The 23,138-nt window shown below is 42.4% G+C and overlaps 1 protein-coding gene across 12 annotated transcripts in view; it reads left to right on the top strand.

Annotated features, from left to right (window-relative positions):
- The window catches only part of WDR59 (WD repeat domain 59), an 83,135-nt gene that overhangs the window by 25,191 nt on the left and 34,806 nt on the right, over positions 1 to 23,138 (top strand). For all 12 annotated transcript variants that reach the window (XR_011538537.1, XR_011538538.1, XR_011538536.1 and 9 more), the window contains exons 5-13: positions 885 to 965; positions 3,403 to 3,440; positions 6,860 to 6,948; positions 9,995 to 10,111; positions 14,468 to 14,545; positions 16,536 to 16,692; positions 20,102 to 20,181; positions 21,449 to 21,581; positions 21,712 to 21,836. Coding sequence is in view for 5 of the 12 variants with exons in the window: in XM_008523431.2 (XP_008521653.1) it covers positions 885 to 965; positions 3,403 to 3,440; positions 6,860 to 6,948; positions 9,995 to 10,111; positions 14,468 to 14,545; positions 16,536 to 16,692; positions 20,102 to 20,181; positions 21,449 to 21,581; positions 21,712 to 21,836 (898 nt within the window). In the remaining 7 variants the exon portion in view is untranslated. The remainder of the gene's footprint in view (positions 1 to 884; positions 966 to 3,402; positions 3,441 to 6,859; positions 6,949 to 9,994; positions 10,112 to 14,467; positions 14,546 to 16,535; positions 16,693 to 20,101; positions 20,182 to 21,448; positions 21,582 to 21,711; positions 21,837 to 23,138) is intronic.

Raw genomic sequence — 23,138 nt, 5'->3', positions numbered from 1 at the left:
TAGAAGACACTTAGGTACAGCCCAGTCGAGCATAAAAGATTAGAGGTGATATTTGCTGCAGGAGGGAGATGAAGTTATGCCAGGAGAATCCCTTGGCTCATAATCGGCAGTGCCCAGGAGTTCAGAGACATTAGGGTGCAGCCCTTTGCTCTTCCTTCAGCAGCTGTAGGTCACCACCAGAGCTCCTGCCTCACAGTCTCTTATCCAAATACATAGTTGCCTCCCACTCGTGACCTTCCATTGGGCTTCTGGAGTGTTCGTTGATCCATCCTTTCCATAGGTCACTGTTTCTGGGTGGGGAATACTTATTCTGGGAAGTAGCAGCAGGGAGTATAGGAGTGGTCAAACTGACCTGGGAAATGATGGCAAAGGCTAGACCCCCAGCCTGTGTTAACTGTTGCTGTCGTAACGGCCTTTTAGGAGGGAGGGCCCGAGGCCAGAGGCCTGCTTGCCCTCCTTGAAAGCTGTGTGGCAACATGGCTGTTTGCCACTGCTTTAGGAGATGTTGGTTTTGCTCAAGATATCTGTATTGAGTCTGATTTAGAAAATGATAAGTCAAAAATTACTTTGTGTTTTTCCTTTGTTTTGTCTGTTTAATTGTGTGTGTGCGTGAGTATTTTAGTGGAAATGCCCCATTTCTTTTTGGGGAGCAGGTGACAGTATAGCTGGCCATGACAGGGGGAATGACCTGAAAGTTTCCTTCAGAGCTCAATAAGTCTTGTTCTTTTCCAAAGAACTTTGGTGACTCCTAGCCTAAACCATATTAAGTGGCCCATTAATGATGACTTTCTGAAGCCACTAAAAACTAAATCTGTTAGTGCTTTGGAACTGGACTCTGAATTTTTTCTCTTCATTGTTACTCTGTTTATTTCTTGTGTTCCCAGCGACTTGGACTGGGCAGTGTTTGAGCCAGATCTCCTGGTTACCAGCTCTGTGGACACCTACATCTACATTTGGGATATCAAGTAAGAACAATTAAGAGGCATGACCACTTGGTTGTGGGATGATCTGGGGCCTTCGTTTTAGAGATCAGGTTTCTTAGTTTGATTTCTCCTGGATACAGACCCTGAGACAAGGATACATTGCAGGCACATTATTTAGGAGGTGAAAGAAATACTGTAGGAGGATGGAGAAGAGAGACAGGATCGGGAAGGGCACAAATACAGGATGCATTATCCACCTGGGTACCACTGTGACCAGGTGGAGCTTAATCTTACTGGGGACCGCTAGATGCTAGTGTAAAACTCCCTCCTCAGAGGTGTCCCACCCACAAAGGCTAAGGAAGTGGGGGTGCTATCCACTGTCAGTCATTGGTGGCCACCAAGGGCCTTAATTCCCTGGCTCTTCAGTCCTGTCACAAAGCTTTGCAAAATAGGCTTCAGCAGCCAGGGAAATCCCTTTGGCAGAGAAACACAGGTGCTGGCATTTGGAAGTCAGGCTGACGTTTACTGAAGTGGCAAGTGACGCTGGGGAGATTTGTTGGGCACAGACACACATCTGCTACAGCAGGCAGTGCTTCGAGACACATCTGCTCAGCTCTTTATTTACTCTTTGTGAGGCTTCAATTCCCCCTCCGTAAAAGGGGGCTGAGAGCCACCTGGTAGGGTTGCTCTTCATGGAGTAAAGAGTAAGGAGCACATGGCCCAGGGCCCGCGGCATCGTAAGTTCTTTAACACTGTCTATTCCCTTCTCCATTTATAGAGCGAAGTTCCCTTTGCCGTAACAGTTAGAGGTGACTAACTAGAGAGTCTGTAGAGTCCCCCAGATGGGACACCTCTTCCCTCACCAGGCTACTCTGCTCCCAAATGGCAGTGGCTTTGCGATGTTTTATACTGAAAGGAGAACTGTAGGCAGAAGACAAGCCAGATACTGAAGTTTGACAAACCAGACAGACCGGTGAAAGGAATTCCTAGGGGGTGGGGGTGTGTAACCTGCGTTCCACAGCGGTTGGCTCCTCAGAGGTGATGAGTCTATAAAGGCAGTGCCAGAGGGACAGAGGGAGCACAAAGTCCAGGGAAACGGAAGAGAGAAGCTCTTAGGAAAACAGACAGAAAACCCCAGGAGCTATGGGGCAAGGTTAGAGTATTCCTTATTTACATAAAACAATTATTTTCATAGTTTAAAGATTAAAAGACACTGAACTGACAATTCCTCTTCATATTTTCTAAATAGGAGGCTGGAGGCACAGATTTGCCCTGTCTCGCCTTCGTAGCCCTAGACTGCCACCCAGCGCTGTCATTTTACCATTTGTAGGGAACTGTGGAGCCTCTCTCCCCAAGAGTCTCCCATTGTATCCAGGAAGAGTTTTGGGTTTTTTTTTAAATTGTGGTTAAATAACACAAAACATAAAATTGACCACTTTCACCACTTTTACGTGTACAGTCAGTAGTAAGTATGCAGTCATGTGCCACATAATGACGTTTTGGTCAACGGTGGACCACATATACAACAGTGGTCCCATAAGATTAGTACCGTCTAGCCTAGGTATGTATGTAGCAGGCTCTACCGTCTAGGTTTGTAAAGTACACTCGGATGGTCACACATGATGAAATCGTCTAACAGACACGTTTCTCAGAACGTATCGCCATTGTTAAGCGACCCATGATTATATTCACAATGTTATGCAACAGATCTCCAGAACTTTTTCATCTTCCAAAGCTAAAACTTTATACTCATTGGATAACAATTTCACATTTCCACCTCCCCCTAGCTCCTGGCAATGACCATTCTCCTTTATTTCTATAAATTTGACTACTCTAGGGACCTCATATAAGTGGAATCGTACAGTATTTGTCCTTTTGTGACTGACTTATTTGAGTTAGCGTTATGTCCTCCAGCTTCATCCATGTTGTAGCATGTGACAGGATTTCTTTCCTTTTTAAGGCCTAATAATAGCCCATTGTATGTATATGCCACATTTGTTTATCCATTCATCAGTCAATGGACGCTTAGGTTGCTTCCACCTCTTGGCTATTGTGAACATCCAGAGTAGGTTTTTACTCCACCTTTGAAATGCTGTTGGGAAGGTTCTTGCAGAGTTATGCCTCTGTGACTGTCCCCCGTGTTCCACTAGGAGAAATGACACCAGGAAGGGATTCTTTTGGCTTCCTCCCCTTCTATATCAGGGTCACCCAGGCCATGCAGAATCATGTGGTTTGTTTTCTGTGGATACAGCCATATGATTTGAAATTCAAACATGGCCTCAATTGAAGTGTCTGAGAAAGCTCATCTACTTGGATGGAGACAGGCTTTTCCTTACACTTCTTTTTAAGGCCCTCACGTTCCCACTGAACTCCAAGTACCCACTGAAAGGAAAGTGAAGAATGGTGTGCAGAGGGGGAAGGGCAGCAGGTGGAGGTGGCACATGAATTGGGCATTTGATTTCTGACTTTTATCTTTCAGAGACACAAGGAAACCTACCGTTGCACTGTCTGCTGTAGGTGAGTGTGTGCTTCACCCGACTTGTCTTCCTCCCATTCCTTCCTTTCCTTCTCTCATACTGACTGCCCCATTCCCCATATTCCATTGTGGCTGGGTAGAATTGTAAGTTCCACGTTGCAAAGGGCTTGCTTTAGGCTGCTCTCAGAAGTTAGAGTCCGGACCGTTGAGTGTGGTCAGGAACTTATTTCAGAATTCAAGGACAGGAGCCAAATGAGTTTGTTTTTCAACTTTCAAATGTCTAGAAAAATAGAAGAAAATTAATTTCCTTGTGTTCATCATTCAGTTTCAACCGTTGTCAGCATATGGCCAATCTTATTTCATCTTTGTCTCCATCCACTGTCCCAACTCCCACCCCCATCCCCTTTGGGATTATTTTGAAGCGAATCCCAGGTATCATATCATTTCATCAACAAATATTTCAGTTCGTATTCTTTATGAGAAGAATCCTTTAAAAACATAGCCACAATATTTAAGCAGTATTCAAATTTCCCCAATACTCTCTCTCTCCTTTTTTTTTTTTTTTTTTTACAACTTATTTGAATCAGAATCCAAATAAAGTCCATACAGGCAGGTGGTTGCTATATTTCTCATCTTTTTAAATTGGTAGGTTTCTTTTCGCTCTCCCTTTTTGGTTTGTTTTTGTTTTTCTTTTCCTGCAGTTTATTTATTGAAGAAATCATGTTGTTTGTCCTATGGTTTCCCACAATCTAGATTATGCTGATCGTGTCCCCATGGTGTCATTTAACATGGACGCACGGAAACTTTGAAATTACTTTCTGATCTCCCTGTTTTCATTGCTCAGTTGGAGTTGACTATTTTTGGAATTCTGCACTGGGGCTGTTAGGAGCCTTCCCACTACTTCCTGAGAGTAGAAGTTGGGCGTAGAACTGATGTAACTCACAGTGATGGAGCCCAATCATCAGGACTGCATTTTGGAATCCTTGATAAAAACATCATATTATCTGTCTCCTTTGTATCTCCTTGGTACATTTGAATACACATTTGGTGTTTCCTTCAAAATGATTGCGTAATTCTTCTTTTTTCGCCTTTACCCCCACGCCTCATCATTTAAAGTCGTTTAGCATCACAACTGTACTAAGCAGCTGGATTATCTCTGCTGTGAGATTAGAGACCACGTCTGTCTTGTTAGTGCTGTCCGCCAAGGTCAGCATTTGTGCCTGACCCAAGGAAATGCTCCGTAAATGTTTGTTAAATGAATGTAGGAGTCAAGCACCTGTGTCTTTATGCTAAGTGCTTAACAATTTTATTGATCTGGTGCCCCCGCCCACCTTTAGGCACTTAGGATCTGAGACGTATAATGTCCTGCAGGCGTGGTTGCAGAGGACGTCCAACTACATGAAAACACAAGTGGTCTGTAAATGCCTCAGTCACCTCCCCCTGACTTCGTTATTTCTACTTACAGGTTTCTAAGTTAGATTGGTTGTAGAGGAACTCTAAAATGAAAGACAGTTCTTTTTTTCAGCCCACTTGTTGTAATTGCTTTCTTTTCTGTTATAGGTCCTTCTAAAAAACAGAAGGAGGAGACTTCTTTCCTTTTGCACCTCAGTCAGGTTTCTCAGTGGTTGCAAAGCTACCCTGGGAAAAAAGAGCAAATGAGAGGCTTGAGGAGCTTTATAAGCTGCTTGATATGACGTTCCCTAAGAGGAACAGCCATTGCCTGCCGCTGCTCCGCAGAGTCCATGGTCCCCATCTCTCCATGAGCACGTTGTTTTACCTTCGCAGTAGGAAGTTGCTAAGAGCATGTCCATGCATACTCCAGAGTGTTCTCTGTCTGAGAGCTCTTACAGTCTGGGGCCTCTGTTTGACTCTGGTGTCGTGATCCTAGTAAAGCAGGGAGTTCCAGAATCCTTCGGGAGGCTTCATGTTCTGATACACCACCATTCCCACTTTTCCACTAGGAAAAGTATATATTCTCTTGGAACTCTTAAAATAACTGTCATGAGGAGATGGAGCAGGCTCTTCTTACTCATTCTTTAGCTGATACCCTTTCTTGCAAAGAAACTGGGGCTCCTAAGGAATATATTACCTTCCTTCATCTTCAGGGATCTCTACCATTGGTTCTTAGATGACTTAAGATGCCCTGTGTCTCAAGGAAAAAACACAACCGACAAACAAATAGCCTCACCAAAATCAAGCAAGGATAAGTTCCGGGCCTTAACTCTAGTTCCTGTTAGATTCTAAATCCTTGCTTTATCTCTCGCACTCTCTAGACTACTTGGGTCAGGTTGTTCTCCAGAGCCCTGGAACTACTATGGTGTTCCCAGTAATAGAGCCCACCTGAAGGGAGAGGTGTCAAAGCAGAAGTATTCTCTGTTGTCTGAGCAAGGACGAGAAGAAGAGCAATTATTTTGTTCTGGTTTAACTTAATTAAGTTGATTTTTTTTTTTTTTTTTTTTTTTTTTGAGGAAGATGAGCCCTGAGCTAACTACTGCCAATCCTCCTCTTTTTGCAGAGGAAGACTGGCCTAGAGCTAACATCCATGCCCATCTTCCTCTACTTTATTTGTGGGACGCTTACCACAGCATGGCTTTTACCAAGTGGTGCCATGTCCGTACCTGGGATCTGAACCGGCGAACCCCGGGCCGCCGAAGCGGAATGTGTGAACTTAACCGCTGCGCCACCAGGCCGGCCCAACTTAATTATTTTTAAGAGTCAGCTGGAAGTGCTGATATGTCCCAGCCCCTTCCGGCATCTGACAGTATGCCTCCTCTCTTAAGTAGCTCTTTTGTGGTGGTTGTTACCCCTTTGTATTGGCAGAATGGGAAAAGGACTGAGTTCACACAGTGCCTGGGACGTTCCCTTTCCCTGACTCAGTGCAGGGCCAGTGGCCATGTCTACCTGCCGATGGGGAGATGAGAGTGGGATGGTGCACGTAACCTTCTGAGGGCAGATTTGGGCAACACTGGGGCTTATTCTTCAGCTGAGCTTCAGCTGGAGGCTGTGCTTTTCCAAGACTGTCCCTCCAAAAAAATAAAAAGGGAAGGAGCAGGCAGTGAGCTGAGGCTCTTCTGACTGGGCGGGCCAGCCTTGTGGCTGGCGATGATGAAGAGCAGGTTGTGCGCTGAGTCAATTACCGACCAGCAGAGCTGCGCTGAGCTCCGGCTCTGTGAGAAACTGCATTTCCCTGCTGATTCTGCTCGGAGGCAACCTGTCGTTTTTTTCCCAAGTGAGGTTATTTCCTCAATTAGGTGACTGATCCTGTTCCCATGTGTTAATTCGTTTATTTTTTGCCTTCCTTTTCTCTTTAATGGTGGAGTTGGTGCAGCCATAGAAACTTGAAGGGTTCTGTGCTTGTTCAGCAGGAACTCATTATCCGGCACCCCTGGATACGCTCCACTCTGGTTCCAAAGGCGTTGAGGGCAGCAGCTTGCTTTCTTCTTCTGATTTTTCTTTGCAGCGGGTGCCTCACAGGTCAAATGGAATAAAAAAAATGCTAATTGCCTTGCCACCAGTCATGACGGCGACGTACGGATATGGGACAAGCGGGTAAGTAATTTCTTTTTCCCCTCAGCTGGTCTTGAGTCCCTCCCAGAGGACATGAAGAGGATGTGGTGAGGAGCAGGACTTGTCTTGAGAGTCCAGGGTGCGCTGTGCAGAATAGTGAATTGCCGTTGTAAGATCACAGTAGCAGATGACATTTGCTTCCCGATCAAGATGGTGTTGAAACAAGATAGGGAAGTGAGGCATTATGATCAGTGGTTAAGAAAATCAACTTGGCCTGGCCTAAGGTAGAGTCCCATTTTGCTGCCGCCTAATTATCATATCAGGTGAGCCACTAAACTTCCCTAAGCCTCAGTTTCCTTATCTTCAAAATAAAGACAATGATAGTGTATCATTGAGGAGATCAAACCTGGGGGACCAGACCCTATTCTAGCTTGATCAGCAGGCTTCTTACCCCTGCTCCAGATTGCAAAGTGCAAACTAGTTCTAGGACAAATACTCTCTTGAATACTTTCCATATAAATCACTGAGGCAGGGAACTCAGTATGCTCAAGTCCTCCCCTAGAAGTCCAGCTGTCTCATCAGCCTCAAAAGAGCCTGCAGGCGTGTATTCTCCCTGCGGCAACCCATGTAACTGGCAGGCATGAAAGAGGTGCAGGGTCCTTGGCTGCTACTGCAATGGAAAGTCTGTTGGAAGTTTGGTGTGTTGGCAGCAGCAAGAACCACGATGCGGGGGAAGGGCCTCCGCTACATCTAACTGCCGAACGATTGGGTAATAATGCGCCGAACGATTGGGTAATAACGCGCAGAGCAGTCGACTTGTGTTCTATCTCTGGTGTGAATACTGCTTCCTGCCCTGCTAGAAATCCTCAGCCTTTGTGGGAAGCACCTACTTTTAGTTTCCCTGAAACTTGTTCAGGGGCTGTCCCAAGTTGGGTGCTGACTGTAAAATCTCTGCCTTGCTTCCGGCCGCTCTGCTCGATTCCTCTTCTAGCGGGAAATAAGGGCACAGCATGGGAGAGAGGAGGGGAACTGAAGCAGAGACTGGGAGTCTGCTGGGTTGGGTGCCAGGACCTGCCGGGGAAGCAGCCTGCTGGCCAAAGCCGTCTGCCTCTGGTAGCTTAGATAAGGTGATTTTTAAGTAGAGGTTGGACAAGTGTGTCTTCTATATGTTAGTTTTTGTCTCTGATGCTTGCTGCCATCGGTGAGGCTTTGACGCTAGAAAGTGCCAGAGAAGTACTGTCCCTTTAGTCCAGTCTGGTAATAGCCATTCTTCCCCCCTCTTTATTTCTTAAATTGGTGATTGGTTTTATTCATTCTGTCACTAGCATAGCATTTAAATCTGGTAAACGGTTTAAATAAAATATGTTTGTTTAATCTGTAGTGCATACATGTTTGCTTTAGACTGGTTTCAGAGCCAGAGGCAAGAGAAACAGCACGATAATTTAGCCATGAACTCTGTCAGTACCTGTTTTCCAATACAGCACCTGTGTTCCTTTTATCTTGTAGAAATCTACTGCTGAACTCTTCCTGTTTCGTCTCCTGATTGCCCACTAATAACACTGACTCCCCTCAGCAAGCCTTTATCTATTTTGTTGGAAGGCTTAACTTTTCTTTTCGCTATTAATATTTAGGACTTGTGCTGAGATGGGTTGTAAAACTTGTTGGTGTTATTTTTACTTCTCTGGCACTTTCTAGTGTCAAAGCAGCACTGATGGCAGCAAGCATGAGAGGCTTAAAAAGTGCAGTATCAGTGGCAACACTGGATTTTCATTCAAACTCCTGCATGACTAATCGTACTAACAATTTACTAAGCGCCTATTATGCGCAAGCACTGTTCTAAGAAGTTTATGTGTATTAATTCATTTCTCTTGTAACTAGCCTTTAAAGTAGGTACTATTATTATTCCTAGTCTGCAGATGAGTAAACTGAGGCACAGTTTGTTGCCAGGATTTGAACCCAGGGAGGCTGGTTCTGGAAACTGCTCTCTTAACCTCATAGCCTAATGCTAATTATGGAAGTAATACATACTTCCATACATTTTATATTTTAGAAAATATAAAAGAGGAAATAAAAATCATTCATAGTCTTATTACCCATAGACAAATGCTAACATTTTGCTGTTTTCTTATGCTTTTTTTAAACGTGGTTTATTACATTATGTACATATTTATATATGCTTTTTTCATTTAACTTTACAACAGATGCATTTTCTCCATATTATAATCTCTAAGTATAATTTTTAGTGGTTATATCATATCATCTCAGATAACTGTACTATAGTTGAAAATTTCATTATTCCCCACTTAGTGATTATTTATGTTGTTTCTGGTTTTCTAGTGTTTCAAATAACACCAAGATGAACGTCTTTTGTATCTAAAGCTTTTTGTGAATTTGGAATATTCCCTTAAGAAAGGACAATTTTAAGTCTCTTGATAAGTATTGCCAAAGTTTTTCCCAAAAAGGTTGTACTATTTTATGTGGACACCAGCAGTGACAAATGCAGCCTCACTGCATTATTATTTACAAATAGCTTCTAATTTGATAGCTAAAAAAATCTTGTTTTAATGTCTATTTCTGAGGTTTCCTTCTGAGCTTGTTCGTTTTACATATGCTTATTAATCATACATTGTTTTCCTTTGTGATGCGTCTTCATTCTCTCTTGGGGTCTTGGTGCTCGATCACTTTAAGATTGGTGGTTTTACCCTCAGGATTGGGGTTGGGTCTGTCTGGTGTCACAGCCCCTTTCCTGGGTGATTGTGAGGAAGGGGAGCAGGGATTGCAGACCGCATTACCAAAGGGGAAAGCACCCACTCCCTTGTATCCTTCAATAAGGCCATGCAGGGAGCTAGAGCAGGAGGAAATTAGGCTCACAGGCCCATATACAGAGGCGGTGTGAAGGAGAGCTAGATGAGTCTTTTTCTGTTGTTGTTTTCTTTGTCTTAAACAAGCCAAAGTGGAATTTCTTAAGGATAGAGATGGTGTCTGGTAGTATTTTGTATCCCCACTCAGCACCCGGCAGACTGTCGTGTGGTAGACAATCAATGAATTCTTTCTCAGTTGACAACACTCAGTGCTGATCCTGTTGTAGAAACCCAGTACAGCAGTGGAATATCTAGCAGCCCACCTCTCCAAAATCCATGGCCTGGACTGGCACCCAGACAGTGAGCACATTCTTGCTACCTCCAGTCAAGACAACTCTGTCAAGGTGAGTGACGCCCACTGGGGCAGTTGGGGAGCTGTGTTGGGGAGGTATCAGGGGTGTGTGCCGGCACTTTCTTCGGAAGTCTGTTAGCACAGTGTGTGTGCTTCAGGGATGCGAGTGCTTCTTGGGGAGCTGGGCAGGTAAACCTGGTTGTGTAGCCTGGCATGAGTGATATAGTAGCATATATCTGATCTGGCTCCTAGAATTCATTCAGGAGGTTTTCTTCTTTCCCTTTGTGAAAGGAAGTCAAAGACAAAAACATTTAGAGAGATAAAGAAGCTTAGTTGCAAAGAAGTTGCCAGGAAATCAGATTTCAGAAGGATTGGCACATCAAAGAAGAAACACAACAGAAATATAAGTAAAGAAGAAAAGCCCACAAAATTGTTAATATTACCAAGTTTACAATTAGTCTGTGTGGAGTGCACAAATGGTTTTCTCACATGATTATCATATCTGCAAAAGTTATGACATCGTCAGTCATCAGCATTGCAAAAGTTGGGCATAGAGTTGTTTTATGAGAGATTCTCTAACTTACAGGAAATGCTCAAGGGGTCATGTGTTTCGGTCACCCTGTTATTTTTGGTTTATCTCAGACAGCAGTGGTTCTTGTTTGTTTTTTCTTTGCAACTGTGGGATGTGATATGCACCCTTGTTGAAAAGGATGCAGGGCAGACTCAGCCTCGCTCCACAGTTCCTCCTTGTGGTCACGTCTCTGCCCGGAAGGACAGAGATTTGACCACAGAAGTTTGCTTAGCAATTTTATGATTCAGCCTCGTTAATTTAATGCTTTGTTTTATTTACACAGGCACATACGATGTCTTCTTGGTATGGTTAGCAAAACTAGAATCATACACTAAGGCTTAAAAGCTAACTTCTGTCTTGAGGTTTGTAAATCCCCTAGGGTTGTAATTTACTTTTATGTGCCAGAAGAGGTTTTTTGTTTGTTTAGGATTTGGGTTTTTGTCCCCATACCCAGATCAGCTTCTTTCCCAAATTCAGGAACCAGAAACCATCAATTCACCTCTTCCTCTTTCTTTGAGTTCCCCAAGTTTGTCGATATTTAGTGACATCTTTATTACTCTTGAGGCTGGGATTCCATATGTAATAAAGGAGGTAACAGGCCATTTCCACATGTGAAATGCAATCCTTGTTCCTTACTAGTAGGCTTAGCTTACGAATTAAATGAGATTTTTGGCATGATATTTGATTTATCCCACTATATCCTGGTAGGAAAGAAAACAATTTTTATTGAATGTATATAAACAACATAATTGTAAAAAATTAAATAGTTTACAGGCACTTTGCATAATATTCAATGACTGTTCTTAGTAATTTGTTGATAATGATCAATATATGTCATTTTTTCCTGCATAATAATTTTCTTAAGTTTACAATTTATTAGCTTATAATTTATAGTTATAATTTTTATTCTCTTTTTATTTTCTGAATTCTAAGGGGTCAGCTGGAACAAGATAGCATTGAATGAGTGTTTCATTTTGGTTTGTAAATTGTTAAACTGTAAAACTGTTGAATTGGAAGTTAGTGCTAGATCAAAAAGAAGGAAAAGGATTTTTCTTATATGGCCGTTAAAAATAGAACGCTAACCATAGTGACCTTAGTTCATATCATTTTAGACAATCAATTATTTTTTCCTGATCTTGGGTTAAGCAGTCTATTTTACAAAATTGTCGTCTTCTAGACTAAGAGTCCTGGAAATCCAGATGAAGTCCCTTGGGACAGAGGTGTGTGTCTGCCCATGGGACAAGGTCAGCCTTACTGAGAAATCTGTACGCATGAGGCTGTTCCCTGTGATGTCAGCAGTCAAGAACCCAGTTCTTTATCAAGGTTCTTCTGATATTTCTTCAGAAGCCTTCCCTTCTGATCTGTAGCTTGTAGCTGGGGTCCTTTGGCAATGGTAAGAGAAAAGAAGAAATCAACTGTGGACAGGAGGCTGGTGCAGCTCTGGTTCTCGTAACTCTGTCAGATTGAAACAGACTGAGGTCCTCTATTTGTGTAACACATGTGCTTGTTTCATAAGACTCCATCAGTGATTGCCTTGAGAATAAGAACATGTTATGAAGTGAGTGAGGACTTTGTCAGATCTCCAGAGACCTCTTGTTTATCCCATGAGTTATGTGTTATAATGGTCACCAATTGATGAGCATGTTTAAATCTAGAAACAATTTTTTTTAAAAAAGGATTAATTTTATTAACAGTTATCATGCCAATCTTTGTGAATGAACATGAATATGCTCCTCTCCAGCCTGAAAAGTAAACATTTGCTGAAATGCATTCATACTAACAATGTTTTACTTGTATGTAATTAACCTAGGCAGGTTGAACTTCTCTTTCATTTGCCAGTTTTTCTACATATGGTGGACTTGATAACAGGAAACTTTCACAAAGTGTTGAGCTAATTAAAAATCTGGAGAATGCCAAACATACCTTATTATTTGTAGTTTCCCTTCTTCTATAAGTCGAGGGAGCAAGTTATAGTTTACCCTGTGGCCATCTGGGAAACTCAGAAGCAGTTTAGATGGAAAAGACATTTTAACAATTTTGTTATTTTGAAAATTAGCCCAGAAATTTGGCAAAAAAGAGTTGTCAGAAGAAACAAGAATTACCTCATGCTATCTCTTTATGGTCATACCCTCCCCCAACCCCTAAATTCTGGCCACGACCAATCTGTTCTCCATCTCTCCAGTTTTGTCTTTTTGAGAATGTCATTTAAATGGAATCGTGCAGTATATGACTTTTTGAGATTGGCTTATTTCACTCAACGTAATGCCTTTAAGAACCATCCAAGTTGTTTTAAGAATCAATAGTTCGTATACTTTTCACTGCTGAGTTATAATCCACTATATGGATATGTTACAATTTATTATCCGTTGACCCATTGAAGGACATTTGTGCTATTTCCAGTTTTTGGTGATTGGGAGTAGAGCTGCTATGAACGTTCATGTACAGATTTTTCTGTGAATGGAACTTTTCAGTTTTCTAGGACAAATATGTAAGATTGGGATTGCCAGGTCATATGGTATGTGTGTGTTCAACTTTTTAAGAAACTGCCAAACTGTCTTCCAGAGTGGCTCCTGTCAGTCATCCATTTTTGAAAATCATTTCTTAATACCTAAATAGTTCAGGGTTTCCGTTGTGGCCCTCCTGCCTTTGGTGCGCTGCCATCTCCCACTTTCATGACGGATGCTTGAGCTCTAAGTGTGTCTGTCTCTCCATTAAAAGCATAGGCATGTCTAAAGCAGAGTTTGTGTCTGGCTCACCTTTGTGTCTCTACAGCTTCAAGTTCTACACCTTCTGTGTTTGAGGGGGTGAACAAGTGTGTATGTGAGTGGGTTGATGCCCAGTCGACTACACAGTCACTTTTATCCTGTGTGACCTTGGGCAAGTTACATTGTTTAGTAATTTAGCTTCCAATTTGTTAAAGAGATTAATAACACCCATTATGTGGTTGTTATAATGATTAAATGGGGTAAAAAAACTTAAAGCTCTAGGGCCTGGCCTGGTGGCGCAGCAGTTAAGTGTGCACGTTCCACTTCGGCGGCCCAGGGTTCGCCAGTTTGGATCCCGGGTGCGGACATGGCACCACTTGGCAAGCCATGCTGTGGCAGGCGTCCCACATATAAAGTAGAGGAAGATGGACACAGATGTTAGCTCAGGGCCAGTCTTCCTCAGTAAAAAGAGGAGGATTGGCAGCAGATGTTAGCTCAGGGCTGATCTTCCCCCCAAAAAACCAAAAAAACTTAAAGCTCTAAACATCTATCTGAAATGTAGTAAGTAGTCAATACATTTCAGCTGGTTAAATTATCCTACAGGGGGTAAAAATGATACAGGATAAAAACGTGTCTCTTTTACCTTTCACGTACAAGGTTGTTTGTGTATGTGTGTGAGGAAGATTGTCCCTGAGCTAACATCTGTGCCAATCTTCCTCTATTTTGTATATGAGATGCCGCCACAGCATGGTTTGATGAGCGGTGTGTAGGTCCATGTCTGGGATCTGAACCTGCGAACCCCGGGCCGCTGAAGCGGAGCATGAGAATTTAACCACTACACCACTGGGCAGGCCTTACAAGGTTGTTTAATAGGCAGGCTGACAGTGATCTGCCTTGGAGGGTGGTCCTCATGAAATCCGGAAATTCTCCTGTAGTGTTTGTAAGTGTGAAAGGGCGGTTGTCTTTGTGTCTCTGTCACAGTAGCATACCTCTGGGGGCTGACTAAAATGCACTAGTGAATGTATCTTTAGAGGACAAAAAGCAGTGACTTTGAAGGCTCTGCTTATTTCAGTAGTTGAGTTTTTTTAAAATGGCATTTATCTCACAAATTATCCTGCTTTCTTTCTTCCAGTTCTGGGATTACCGCCAGCCTCGGAAATACCTCAATATTCTCCCTTGCCAGGTGCCTGTCTGGAAGGCCAGATACACTGTGAGTGAGACACCCTTCCTCTTGCTGGGAAACTTCATCTTGGTGTTCCAGACGCAAGGAGCCAAGGGACATTTTCTCTTATTTTCTTTCTGAGGCAGTTTTCTCTTTCTGTCTTGGTTTAGGGGTGGGGCAAAGGTAGTAATGATGGCATAAAAGCTATTATCTATTTAAAAATTTTCCCTTAGAATGTAGAGTAAGAATCTGTATTAGAATTGCTGACCATAGCTAGACTGGGACGCTAGGCAGTGTGAAGGAAGGGGGTCACTAATGGCAGGGAAAGAGGGTGAGATGGAGGCAGAGGGTTGAGAGTCTTGAGGTCAGTGGATTGCAACGGAAAGAACTCTGGCTTTAGTCAGAAGACCTGAGTTTTGGGCCCGGCAATACCATTTAATTTATTTTCCCGGCTTTGGTGAGATATAATTGACATATAACATGGTATAAGTTTAAGGTACATAACATGTCGTTATGATAGCACTTATATATTGTAAAAGATTACCACCATAGCATTAGCTAATGCCTCCATCATGTCACTAATTACCATTTCTTTTTTGTGGTGAGAACATTTAAGATCTACTCTCTTAGCAACTTTCAGGTATCTAATACAGTATTCACTATAATCACCGAGCTGTACGTTAGATCCCCAGAACTTGTTCATCTTATAACTGGAAGTTTGTACTCTTTGACCAACCTCTCCCCTTTTCCCCTACCCCCAGCCCTTGGTAACCACCATTCTAGTCTCTGTTTCTATGAGTTTGGCTTTTTTAGATTCCATATAGAAGTGATACCATACAGTGTTTGTCTTTCTCTATCTGACTTTATTTCACTTAGCATAATGCCCTCAAGGTCCATTCATGTTGTCACAAATGGCAGGATTTCCTTCTTTCTCATGGCTAAATAATATTCCATTGTGTGTAGCTAAATAATACTCCAAGTGTACAATTTAGTGGCATTTAGTACATGCACAATAGGCCTTCTTTTTGAAAATTTGTATGTGAAAATGCTTTCTAAACCATTTATGGGGTATAGGCTATTATCTGCCTTCCGTCAATTTTTCCATTGCCACATTGATAGCTGCTGATCAAAGATAATATATTTCCTTTAGTGTGAATTTGAAAGGAAGCAGAGGGATGCATAAAGCTACCTTTGTACAAAGGCTGTCACCCTGTGGCATTGTGGAGCAAAGAAGATAATTTGGGTATTAAGTAGTTTTTGCATCTGGGAGCACTTGTCAAGAAATCAGACATTGTTCTTATGACTTGAAATACCTCTCTGGATTAATGTGTTTGCTTTAAAAAGTAAATAGAGAAGTCCGGGAGTGCTGCCAGGAGAGGGGAGATGAAGATAAATGTGCTCTTAGGTGACTGTGCTGTGTTCCTTAAAGAACGGAGTCTAGTTATCAACCACACGGGCCCCTTAGCTACCTAGCAGATTGGGTGGTGATAAGTAAAACCTGTCAGTCCTGAAATTGGAAGGTTTTCCTTTGAATGACTGTGTGTTTGAGGCGGTGGGAAGGTGATGCCTCATGTGGATGGTGTGCTTCCGGTGCATTGTCACATGGCAGGAATTATGTTTCCTGCCCTGGGGTTTTCCCCAGTGTGCTTTGCATACTCATTCTGAGAAAGCACTTCATAAGTCTTAGCGGGAACTCATGGAGAGTAGCTAGGATATGAAACAGCGTGTTCCAGTGTGTAATAGTTGAGCCATTTGCTTATTTTAGGTTAAAAAAATGTTTTTCTCCAAGTGTTTGACTTATCTTTATTTTTCACTTGCTGTAGTCCCTTCCATAGGCAAAGAAAAAGTAAAAGGAAAGCAAAAGAAAAATAGATGTGATGGTCAACTTATGGAAAAAATTTGGAAAAATTTTCCCCAGATGGGTTGAGGCCTTTCATCATCTAATTGATTTCAGTTAGGAAAGGATTCCAGCTTTGGTACTCAGGACTCAGCCGATTCTCCCTGGCATAATCAGCTGCTTTTTCCTTTCTTGCTGTAGCCCTTCAGCAATGGATTAGTGACTGTGATGGTTCCCCAGCTGCGAAGGGAAAATAGTCTTCTCTTGTGGAATGTCTTTGACTTGAACACCCCAGTCCATACTTTTGTGGGGCACGATGATGTGGTGCTGGAGTTCCAGTGGAGGAAACAGAAGGAAGGTGAGTGGGACAGGAGACAGCTGCCTGATGTCCTTCTGAGCCCTGTTCACCAGCAGCTTGAGTCAGGTTGGCCGGGTGATCCAGTGAGGAGGATGCACAAGCAGGATTGGACTTTGGGAACTCGAGTCAGGGGACCACTGCCTTTCACTGTAGGTGGGTATGTGGTGTGCAGCTGTGGTTCTGCTCCCAGGTTCTCCCCCTCATCTCTTGTGTTCAGGGTAGTCATTCTCTTGCATGGAAGAGATCTGTAAGAGTTTGATGGACTTGCTGTTGGATCATTTCTAGGGTTGCAAGTCTGGGGTAACTACCCTTAGAAGTCTCCAGCAGTTGCCCTCTGTTGATGAGGGAGACCTGAGTCATCATTAGCGCTGCCTACTACATATTCCCAGTTTTCTTCACAGACACATGGTGGTATTTTACCTTGCATCCCCTTGAAGATAGGTTTGGCCAAATGACTTGCTTTGATGGTGAAACATGAACAGAAGTGAGGCGATCTCTTCTGGTTGAAGTATTAACAGCCAGTTTGCCATTTACACACTCTCTTTGCTTCTGCCACAGCAACTGGCAAAACTCCAGATGGCACTCTGCCGTCAGGAGTGAAGAGGAAGTGGAGATGTAGAGTGAGCAAGAAATCCTTGCTTTAAGCCACTGAGATTTTGGGATTGTTTGTTATTGCAGCTTAATCTCATCAGCCCTCACTAATGCAGGGTCGTAAGCATAATGAGAGTTAGGAAGCCCTTGGCCTCAATTTCTCCACCAACTCACCATGCAGATTTAGTCGCAGCCTCTCTTTTCTTGAGATCTTACTGTCACACTCGCTAAAGGTTTTACAGAACAGAAGCATATTTCTTGGTCTTTCCATGTTAGAGAAGGAGGGCCAAGCAGTGGAGCGGTGTGACTTGTCCAGAGTCCCAGGGAAGGTCTCTAGTGGACTGGATCAGAGCAGGCATCTTCTTACCCCAGCTTGTTTGTGACCCTCCCAAGCCTCTTCCATGATGGTTTTTGAAGGGACTCTTTTGATCATTCTCTTAATTTTCCCATCTTTATTTCTGAAATCTCTCTTGCTTCTAGAAACATGAGGCTGCTTGGTCTTTTATCCCATCAATTTGCATGCATGATTTTGGCATGAAATAAGAAGTTTTTAGCAACCCATTTTCAATATCTCTGTCATCTATAAGTTGGTAGGATGAATTGTATAAATTAGGACTATCTAGCCAATAGTGAAATTTTGAGTACAAGTTGCAGGTGTTCTGTAAAATTCCTTTTTATTGTGAAATGTATCATCTATCTAGAAAATTGCATAAAATATGTACAGTTTAACAAGTTGTTATAAAGTGGGAATCAATGTAATTACTACTAAGGTCAAGAATGAGGGGCTGGCCTCGTGGCTGAGTGGTTAAGTTCGTGCGCTCTGCTGCAGGTGGCCCAGTGTTTCGTTGGTTCGAGTCCTGGGCGCAGACATGGCACCGCTCATCAAACCACGCTGAGGCGTCGTCCCACATGCCACAACTAGAAGGACCCACAACTAAGAATATACAACTATGTACCGGGGGCTTTGGGGAGAAAAAAGAAAAAATAAAATCTTAAAAAAAAAAAAAAAAGAGAACATTCCTAGAACCCAGAACCTTCCTGATCACAACCCCTCCCTACAAAGAAGTAAACACTGTCCTAATACTTATGATAGTGATTTCTTTTTTTATTTTTTATTTTTATCACCCATTTATGCATCCCCCAGAATAATTTAGGTTTGCTTGTTTTTGAACCTTTTTATAAATGTAATCATCCTGCATGTATTCTTGTATTTTACTTCTTTCTCAACTTAGTGCTGCTCCATTTTATTTTTACTGCCACATCTTCTTAGTTTTTATTGGACCACCTTGAGCTTTGATTTTGGTTTTCACTGTGGTGCAGGAGCTCTCAGAGAGGTAGGAAAAGAATCAGGATGTTGTGACCAACAGAAAGGATGTTTCGTGAAGAAAACAGCAGTCACTGGTTTCAGGTGTTGCTGAAGGATCATCATACAGAGTAAGAGAAAAGCACTTAATTGTACAAATAGGAAGGCATATGATCATTAAGAGAGGAGTTCCGAAAGCAGATTGAGGCTAGAAGCAAGGTAGTGTAAACAGAGGCAGCAGGAACTGGTTTTGTGAAGGAAGCTGCCTTCAAAGGTGAGAAGCAGACAAAGTTGATTGGCAGAGGCTGCTGCCCCCTCTATTTGAAGGCAAGGAGAAGACGCAAGAAAGGGAGTGTGTGAGAAAGCAAGAGCCCTTTGAAAATGAGAGGGAGTAGGCCAAAGGTACGCGTAGAGGAGTTGGGTTACAGAGGAATTAGGCATAACTTTTCTTCAAAGTCAGGGACCTGAAAAGAGGCCAGTTGTGGAGTCAAAAGTTGTTGACGTGAGCATGAGTCTAGATGGTGGAACCTATAGCAGGCAGCGGTTGAGAAGAGTTGCCCTCTCGTTAGGCGCACACAGGGATGTATTAAAACATTGAGGAGTGAAGGCCTGATTGAAGGCAGTGACACAGAGAAGGAGCTTTTGCCCCTCGTTCACCCTGTTAGCTTGGACTGATTTTGTTCTCTGTTTCCTCAGTTTCCCCATCTGTAAAATGAGGGAATTGGATGAAATTATTTCTGAATTCTTTGCTCTCTAAAGATGGCCATGAAGGAGATTCTAGATGCTACATAATTACCCTGAAATGTCCTGATCTTTCTTAAAGCTCTTTTGTAAAGCACCCTGAACCTTTGTAGAATAATTTCCCTTTGACCAAACCTAATATGTGAAAATATAATTCAGTCAATTAAGAACATTAAAGATTGATTATTCCTTTTATAAAGAGATGTGTCATTTTACCAAAAAATTCTTTTAAATAGTAAGATGCCATGATGCGTTTAAAACAATTCATTTTACAAAAATCACATTCATCCCCAGCTCCTCTGGAGCATATGAAAGGCAGAATGTTTGTGGAGGTGAAAGTTTAATGTTACGTTAAATCCCAGCATCACTCTTCACCTGCTCATTTGCCCATTATTATTTCATTTCATTTAAGTTTCTGCTCATATGTGACTTCCTCAGGGAGTCCTGTCTAAAAATAGCTCTCTCTCCCATCAGCCTCTGTTCTCTAATCCTGTGTTATTTTTTTATAACACTATCACTACTGGACATTTTATTACATGTTTATTTGTCTGTTTCCACCGTTTGAATGTGAGATCTATAAAGACAGAGTTTGTTGTATTCTTGCTGTAGTCCTAGTGCCTAGAACAGTGCCTGGCATGTAGGAGATGTTCAACAAATATTTGTTGAATGGATGAATGAATGAATAAATGAATGATTCTCACTCCATTGCAATCTGTAGGAAAATTGATGTTGAATCTAGAAAAATTTCCAGGATTCTTATATTGTGATTTCTAGGTTCCAAGGACTACCAGCTGGTTACGTGGTCGCGGGATCAGACCTTGAGAATGTGGCGGGTGGATTCCCAGATGCAGAGGGTATGTTTTCAATGCTATTGTGGAGGAATGTAACTGGATTCACCAGAAACTTAAAAAAAAAATACAAGATTTGGCATTTGTGGAAGTTAGAGGATACATGATAGGTGTTTAATAAATACTTGCTGGTTGGCCGAGTGGCTCATGTATGCCACACTGAACCTTTGGGGTCTTCAAGAGCCAACTTCAGTATTTAGCACTTTAAGGCTGAAAAGCCTCTGAATGTCTTTTTTTCCTCTTGTCCTGGTATGACAGAGTATGGGTAACATACTGAGCGAATGGCCTATGGGCTTCATTTCTTCTCTTCTAAATTGCCTCGGAATTCTACCCTTGCAGGCTGCAATGTCCATCCATGACACCTGTTCTGGGAAGCCCTTTCCAGTTTTTGCCCCATAAGCGATACCTGTTTCTTAATGAACCACAGTGGTACCTGGTGTGGACTGCTTTTGTGGACCTTGCTTTGCTCTTCCTCATCACAGGGTTCTGTCTTCTCATTTGTGGCTAAATTCCTTGAAGGCAAGAACGTGTCTCACTGGTTTTGCCTCTCTCATAGTGCTCTGTATAGAGTGGATAGAAAATGCAGGGTAAAATTTTCGACACTGCTGAGTACAAAGTCACTCTTGAGCATTTTGGTCAAGTATTGTCTTTCAAATCTATTTTCTCCAGAAAGTACCGTTTGCTCCAAATGCTTTGAGGGTTATGATATTATTGGTCTTGGGTTAGCTGATTAACTCCATCAAGGCTCAGAATTTAAAATAATGTTTTCTGAGACTTGTGTAAACTATGAACAGGATGAAAATTTTCCAGGGTAGAATGATAGAGTCTAGTCTCCTGGTATTTAAGCAGGGAGAGTTGGTGATGGTTAAAACCCCCTCTTTTCTTTTTTCCTTTTTTTTTTTTTCGGTGAGGCAGATTGGCCCTGAGCTAACATCTGTTGCCAATCTTCCTCTTTTTGCTTGAGGAAGATTGTTGCTAAGCTAACATCTGTGCCAATCTTCCTCTATTTTTTATGTGGGATGCTGCCACAGCATGGCTTGATGAGTGGTGTGTATGTCCGCACCTGGGATCCAAACCAGCAAACACCAGGCCACTGAAGCAGAGTGCACAGACTTTACCACTATGCTGCCAGGCAGCCCCCTTTTGATTGTATCAGTTTTTGGCTGACATCTCTATCCTTTATGACTCCCATTTTTGAGTCAGAACTCTAACCAAACGTGATGATCATTTCCACTGACGTCTCTAGACTTAGATCTTCTACCCTTTGTTGCAGCTTTGTGCAAATGACATATTAGATGGTGTTGATGAGTTCATTGAGAGCATTTCTCTTCTACCGGAACCAGAGAAGACCTTTCACACTCCAGATACAGATCACCAGCACAACTCAAGCCATGGGGAGGAAGAAGGTAATTGGTCAAACTGATGTTTTAGGTGAGGCCCCGCTACACATTTCGGAGTTGTGGCAGATACTCCAGAACTGCTCTCTGACTCAATTTCAAAAATTTTTCCAACAATCGAACCTCTTTCTCCTGCTAGTCTTAAAGGAAGACCCCCTGAGCAATGTCCTGGAAGAGAAGAAATCAGATCAACTGGGACTGCCCCAGACTCTGCAGCAGGAGTTCTCCCTGATCAATGTACAGATCAGGAATGTCAATGTGGAGGTGCGCGGGGGTTTACTGAGCTCTCTCAGGCTTGCTCAGAGTGCGTGGGTGAGGGAACTATTTCACCTATGATTTTGGCTAGCAAATTCCTTTGCTGTTCTAATAGGTAAGCGTCTCCTCTTACTTTTTTATTTTGTAGGTTTTCTAAAGAAATAGGTGTTTTACAAATACAGATTTTTTCTTACCCTATTATTTTCTCCTAAGACGAACCAAGGGATAAACTAATGCTCTCATGTCTTAACATCTCCTTAGATGCTCCAACACCTCACGTTACCATATGTGAAGATACTTAGATCCAGAAGGCTTAGTGGTTTAGCAAAGGTTACTGGTGGTGTAATGGCAGAGCTGTTTGGAAACCAAACCTCTCGACTCTCCAGGGCTGTGTGTGCTATGCTCTACTATCTTCTCTTAAAGCTGGTCATTTCCTCGGTGATTTAGATTCAGAGGAAGAAGGTGACCAAGTCTCTTTGTTCATGTCACACATGGAGAGATTGACTCTTTTCCTTTGGGGCAGGTATTGAAATTCTTCAGAGAATTGAATCTCTCTCTATAAAGAAGTTTTAAAAGTTTATTAGTTTTTCGTTTGCCCAGATTCAGGTAACAGTTGGCATGGGTATGTGCAATTACATAATTATCTCATTTGGCCTTTAAAACAACTTTGCAATTAGTTGTTTTATCACCACTTTACAGATGAGGAAACAGAGACACTAAGAGAGAAAGTGGCTTGTCCGAGGCCAGCAGCTGTTTGAGGAAGGGATCACGTTTGAGTCCAAGTCTCCGGATTTCCCACATGTGTCCCTCTTTTCACTTTACTCCAGCTGCCATCTCTAGTTGGCAGCACAAGAAATCCAAAGAGAGAAAGAATTCTCGATTAGTTGGTTATCTATTATCAACTCAGTATTATACTCTCTTTGTCCCAGTTGAGAACAGTGTGGATACCTAGTGATCTAGTTTAAGAAGGCGATCTTGATTCCTTTCCCAGGACTGCTTTTTAAAAACTATTGAGACAGAATTCACAGACCATAAAATTCACCAAAGTGTACAGTTTAGTGGTTTTTAGTATATTCACAGAGTTGTGCAACCATCACCACTGTCTGCTCCCAGATCACTTTCATCCTCTCAAAAGAAACCCTATATGCATTAGCAGTCACTCTATTGCCCTCTCTCCCAGCTCCTGGCAACCGCTAATCTACTTTCTGTCTCTGTGGATTTTTCTAGGAGTACTTTTTAACTTGAGCCAGGTATTTAACTTTTCCTGATTTATCTTCCCATCTCAAAGTATAACAAGTTTCAGCCTATCTC

The sequence above is a fragment of the Equus przewalskii genome, chromosome 3 (genome assembly GCF_037783145.1).
Source record: "Equus przewalskii isolate Varuska chromosome 3, EquPr2, whole genome shotgun sequence".
In the NCBI taxonomy this organism is placed as follows: Eukaryota; Metazoa; Chordata; class Mammalia; order Perissodactyla; family Equidae; genus Equus; species Equus przewalskii.
This window is presented reverse-complemented; position numbering and strand designations above follow the sequence as displayed.